We start from the raw sequence: 6,021 nt of genomic DNA on the forward strand, positions 1-6,021 counted from the left end.
ACACTGTGATGCTGACTTTGCATGGTGAGAATCTTATTTTGTTTCCAGTGTGCTCAGAGGTGATTAGGGTCTGGAGAACGGATGCTATTAAAACCACAAAATTGATGTATAAGCCAAACACCAATTTATTCACTTATAATGAGAATTAACTGCCAAGTAGGCTAGAACACTTCATGTCAGCTGGTTAGCAAATTTTCTTCCCATAACAAAGTTTATATGGGAGAGTAATTAAAATCAGATTATTTCTCAGAGCATGGAGTCAGAGCAAGGGGAGTTAGGTGACAATCTTAACGGCTAATGACACAAATTGGGACGGCCTGGTGCCTCTGTCCCATTGCAGGTGGACCCTGGCAGGGTCTGCTGATCAAAATCCCCTCTCTGACTCTAGAGAGATTACTGATGCCTTACGGCTCTTTAATTGCCCCCTTTTCTAGATTCCATGCAAATCATTCTTTTGTTAACAATTCGTTCTTCAGACTTGTAAAATGATTAAATTCCCTCTTGCTTGGTGGCATCAATCATGTAGCAGATCTGCCTCGCTAAAACTACAACCTTGGTTGTACCTGGGGGTTCCCCAAGCCTTTGCAACTGCAGACTACATCTTTGAGTAGGGTACATCTCATTCGTTCTCTGTAGATTTTAATTAGTTTCACTCTCAGAGAAATTCACTTAGGTGTAAGTTCTGAGGACTCATCCATGTAACTCTCTTTATGCTAAGTAATTAATTCATTCCAACTGAAGTGGATGGTATCACTATAACAATATTTTAAAGTGGTAAACAAAATGGTTGCTAGCTAGTAGGCAGTAAAGCATTATCCCAGCATCCTATTCATATGGTCAGCCTGGCTGTTGGATTGTATCACATAGAGCACAAGAGGCCCTTGATCTGGAATTTCTCAACAAGGAGCTTCTAGAAGTAGGAGGTGAACTGAACTTCATAGCCCAGGATTAATGATCTGTTCTGAGAGGCTATGGAATCGGAAGATTTCTTGGGGAAGAAGGTAATGTTGCCGCAGAGGGAAAGTCCTCTGCAGAAAATAAAGTGACATATCTTTATATGTAAAAAGTACATATGCATAAGGAGTACGCAATGATAAATTGTGGCCCTAAGACAAAGAAAGATTGGTGATTAAGCCAACTGAATGCTCCTGTCAACATTCCAGGACGATATTGGTGTTCGGAAGGAAAGTGACTGGAGGCCATTGGGTTAGTCCTTTATTATAGAATTGGTGGTACTAGATCAGGATACCTGCAGGTAATACCAGAGTCACTTAAAGTTCAAATAGAGATCCATTAGAGGATCTCATACAATCCCAGTACACTAGTGGGAATTTCTTACCACAATTGAAATATGTGCATTCAGGTCTCCTAGTTGTCAGAGCATATGGAGTAAGGTGGATGTATAGCAAGCTGTTAATAAAGGAGACTCCTCGCGAATACAAGTAAGAATTAGCACAGTGGTTAGTGAGGCACTGATGGGTGAAAAGATATCTGTTTGTTAGTGCTATAGGATAAGAGTAATAAGGTCCTAGCCGAGTTTAGGTATTGTCAAAGCATAATTCTCCAGGCCAGACTACAGTGGCGCTTCGTGTTCTGAGAGGCCTTGATGGCTGCTAGGAAATATGGAATTACTGATTTTACTTCAGGAAATCCATTATGGGGACATACATCAGCCCTAAGAAGCAGGGAACAAAGAGCAGGCAATTACCAGAAAACACTAATTATCACTGCATATCCTTAACATTTTAGGGATTTTTACCTTTTCAGCATAGCACTACTTTTGCTCAGAAGCATTAGGAATCCATACACAGAGTTAATGTATGCCAAAAGTACAACACAAGCAATCATACCCCCATTTCGTGAGTTTTATGTACAGATGGTGTTGATGTATATGCCCCAGGATTTGAAATGTGAGATGGTTCAGAAAATTGTCTGCCATTAATTGCTCTTCAAGAGCCTCAACTAGATGAAGGTCCCCAGAGGTGGTCCATAAGGGTAGAGCTTAGCATCAATGAGCAGTGATCCTAGATGGTGACCACACTGAGGCCTCTAGAGTCAGAAACTACTGAAGGGCCTGATCCTCAGTCTTCAGTGGAGATTTAGTTAGCCAGGTTCCCTGTCTAAGGCAGCAGGGACATGCTTCAGACACAGTAATTATGATGGGACACACTAAATACTTGTTAGAGGTCATTATCCTAGAGCATTTTGACTTGGCCATAAGGCATGCTGGAACCTGAAGTAGGTTGTTGGAGAAAAGCTAGGGCTTGGCTAAAAACATATACCTGCCTGAAGGGCTAACTCTCAAAGAAGTGGACCCAAAGTTCCAAGCAGACTGCTCAAAGGGCCATACCATTCTAGTTTGTCAATAGCCAAGAGATTACTTTTGAGCAAGCAGCAGTCTTTAAATAGTAGTAAAATATATAGCTGTATGAAAAGGTGGCATAGCTGTGTTTCCATGAAGGTTGGTTTGTGTTAAGCTGGACTCTAATCAGTAGGTGGAGCAGGATTCAGCCTCTGGTAGGAAAATGTTGGTAGGATACGGAAATGCAACTGGGACTTCAGCCAAGAGTCCTAAACCAACAGGGGACTAGGATACAGACCAATGAGAGTAAGGGTGAAGGCCTTGGGCCAACAAACTCAACCCAGGTATCTATCACCTATCGGTGGGGATGGAGTTCCCAATGTATTTCCAGGGTGGTTTCCACGGGGTCAGACTGGGCAGAGTTTTTCCTGCAGGCTTTCAGTACACTTGGGAAATTAGTCCCAACTGTATAAAGTGCCTGGGAATTGTTTTCATCATTGCTTTATCAAGTTTGGTGATGGGTCACCAAATGAGCAAGATCTGGTTGTTTAAATTCTCAGAAGCCTAGGAGTTCATGACTGTAAAGTGGTATCCCAGTTCCCCACCTGTATTTTAAATGTTAATGCAGGATATAAATCAATGAGGCTGGAGGTGAGAGGGGTATAAGTTTACAGTGTGACCTGCCTGGGCTCCTCTTACTGGTGAGCTGGGTTATTTATCCTTGCTGGGGCTCGAGAACGTTTGGCAAGGCAATCTCTTGTGAAGTGACCAGCCTGGCTGCAGTAGAGGCATGACTGAGTTTCTTGCTGGCGGGCTCGTTTGGCTGGAGTGAGAGGCAGCTGGCTTCCTCGAAGCTGTATAGGGTCTTCCTTGGGTGGTGGACCTGTGGGGTTGGAGAGGGCTTGGTGGCGGATCAGGGAAGCCAACACTGGGATCTGGGCCTCTGGCTGCAGGAGCTCTGGCCTGTCACTACGTTGCTTATCCAACTGAATACACTGAGTGATAAGGTCTGGGAGATTGTCCATCAGATCTGTGCCACTTACTTCAGCCTGAATGGAGTCAGCTAGTTCCTCTTGGAAGTGATCACTCTGATTGGTTTCATTATATCTCAGATTTTGAGCAAGGAGCTGGAAAGTAGTGGCATCCTGCTGAGAGAAGTTGTCCCTTTTGTCAACCTTAGCATTCATCAAGGGGTTCATTTCCTGTTTTGTGGGCTCACCAAATGAATGCTGTAACTCAAGAACAAAGTTCTCATATTGCTTCAACAGAGCACTCTGGTAGGTGGTGATTCTGTGTAATTCTCTACTGTATCTTCTGGAATCAAGTGAGACTAAGCAGAATTGAGTACCAATATTGGATACCAATGAGCAGACAGCGGTTTTGCTCTGTGATCAGACAGACGGTGTCATGAGCAAGTAGCCAAATCTGTTAACTATGAAGAAGTCACAAGGGTATGCTGAGAGCTGAGAAATGCCAAAAACTGTTGTCCACTACTCAGTGTTGCCTCTTCTTCATGGAGAATGCCAATGTTCTGCACATTCAGAAGAAATAAATTACCTTAGGACACATAGAAGATTTGGAATTAAGAAGATAAATACAAAAGTTACAGTAGATTTCTCTCCCCACTCCCCTTCTTGGTAATATGGAGGCAATTTGCCCTCAGACTAAGCCTTTGATTCTAAAGTATCTTTCTTTATCAGAGAATCAAAGAGTTTTACAATCCAAAGTGATCGTAGAAATCATCCAGGCCAAATTTGTAATTTCACAGATGAGAAAACAGAGACCTAGAGAAGTAAAAATGTTTGCCCAAGGTCATACAGCTAGTGAATATCAGAGCCGGCCTGTTCATCAGAACTGCTGTCCAAAACAGCACTTCCTCCAGGACTACAAATGTGCTCATTTGCTTACACTACTTGGGCATAATGATGGTTCTTGCCCTTCGCTACTCCAAACGATCAGGGAATCAGCAGTTTTGGCATCACCAGGGAGGTTGTTGGAAATGCAGACTCTAAGGTCCCACCCCAGACCTACTGAATCAGTGTTCCATTTTAACAAGATTCTCCAGGTGATTCGAATGTGCACTGAAGTTTGAGAAGTGTTGCTCTAGAGAGCACTTAGCCAGAATTGGAATACTCACTGGTTGGACTTGACCCTCAGTGCTCCAATCATAGCCTGCAGTGCTGTGAGGATCCGATTGCTGTGGTGGTAGTTAATCCATTTTTTCTGGCTTTCTAGTCTGTGTCTGAGGTCACATTTGGTTGCCATGGACATGATTAAGACATCACAGGCAAGATGAAGAGGTGAGATTGAGAACCTAGCAAAGAAGAACAGAATATTCTTAAATTATAAAGATCAAAATGTTCAGCAGTCTTCCCTGCATTGATAACAAGAATATAGCAACCAGTAAAAGTTTAAAACAAACCCCAAACATATTGTATGTTGGTTGAACTATTCTGCTATGTAATTCCTCTCACTGTCCTTTCCTTGTGTAGTATTTAAATATATTTAAATCGGCCATCAGTGGGCAAAAAAAAAAAAAAATATGTATCACTGAAAGCAAGATTTGATTCCCTAGGTTTTATTTGATGGCACCTCCTCTCGAAACCTATGGAAGAAATTATTGGAAGAATGAAATAGTGTACGATGGGGGGCCGGAGACTTGCCCAAACACTATCAGTTGGATGATTTGAAGAACTCATTTGCTTCTCAATTTCTTTTTATCTAATGAGGATGACTATCTGGTCTACCTCAAAGGGTTGCTGTGAGTATCAATGAGACAACAGATAGGTGCTCTGAGTAGCAACAAAAAATGAGAGATTTGCTTCCAAGATTGTTCCAGTGCAGCTGAACAATGCCAGTGGTGAGGCTCTACCCTCAGTGCATAATGCCAAAGTAGAAAGATACTGTCATACCTCCTTTCATTCTTCCTTTCCATACCTCACCCATCTAGTCTACTATTTACCTTTCAGACATCTTTCACTTTACAGGTGCCCATCCATGAGTTTATTCCTGTCAACCCAGCTAGGTGTCAACTGATAGCTAATATGTTAATTAATTATTGAGTGTTAATGATTGGCCTTTCTCAGGGTATTCATTTTTGTTTCCTCAAACTTTAATGTGTACAAAAATCCACTTGGTCCCAATCTCTAGCAATTCTGATTCAGTAAGTCTGGAGTGGATGCCAGGAACCTGTACAGGTTGGCTGGCAGATTTCTGATGATGGTGGTCCTTGTGAGAAAAGCCATCCATACAAATATCATGCAATAAAGCCATATTAGTAGCATCTCAGAGAAGTAGGGATGGGGAGGAGACATATTTGGGGGTAGGAGGCTGACCCTCAAATGAGGTAGAATAGGTGGTAGCCTATTCTACCTCCATATAAAGCCACAAATTGCCCACACTGTTCTTAACAACTGCTCATCTCTCCCAGGTAGTAGAGAGCAAGAGTTCAGCATGTAGGTTCTAGAGTCAGACTGACCTGGGTCCAAACCCTGGCTTGTCCAAAAGTTGTGTGACTCTGGACAAGTTACTTAACCTCTGTGAGAATCAGTTCCAAACTTTAAAATGGAGATGATATTAATACGTGCCTCTTGGTGTCATGAAGATTAAATGAGATGAAAAGAGATTAGCACAGCTTCATGCAGATGGCAAATGCTCCATAAATGTTAGCTATCATTATTCTAGGTCCACAGTCTGTGATTTAGAATTTAAATTATTTT

At 42.2% G+C, this 6,021-nt stretch overlaps 1 protein-coding gene across 1 annotated transcript; it reads right to left on the reverse strand.

The window, feature by feature from the left end:
- Positions 1-2,953: 2,953 nt before the first annotated feature.
- Positions 2,954-5,575, reverse strand: RTL4 (retrotransposon Gag like 4). Its single transcript, XM_022556747.2, has 2 exons — positions 5,414-5,575; positions 2,954-3,687 (listed from the first exon to the last, which is right to left on the reverse strand). Exons 1-2 carry the CDS (start codon positions 5,573-5,575, stop codon positions 2,998-3,000), a joined length of 852 nt encoding a protein of 283 aa, XP_022412455.1. The 3' UTR covers positions 2,954-2,997.
- Between the last annotated feature and the right edge of the window lie 446 nt (positions 5,576-6,021).

This window comes from Delphinapterus leucas, chromosome X, assembly GCF_059928025.1.
Source record: "Delphinapterus leucas isolate spDelLeu-1000000601 "Yukka" chromosome X, BTC_Dleu_Yukka2, whole genome shotgun sequence".
In the NCBI taxonomy this organism is placed as follows: Eukaryota; Metazoa; Chordata; class Mammalia; order Artiodactyla; family Monodontidae; genus Delphinapterus; species Delphinapterus leucas.

What these genes read in the sequence shown, in the direction of transcription:
- RTL4 (XM_022556747.2), bottom strand. Translation starts at nt 5,575, where the DNA reads ATGGCTTTATTGCATGATATTTGTATGGATGGCTTTTCTCACAAGGAC. An exon ending in GGATTTTTGTACACATTAAA is followed by an intron (nt 3,688 to 5,413) that starts GTTTGAGGAAAC and finishes GTCTGATCACAG; the next exon opens with AGCAAAACCGCTGTCTGCTC.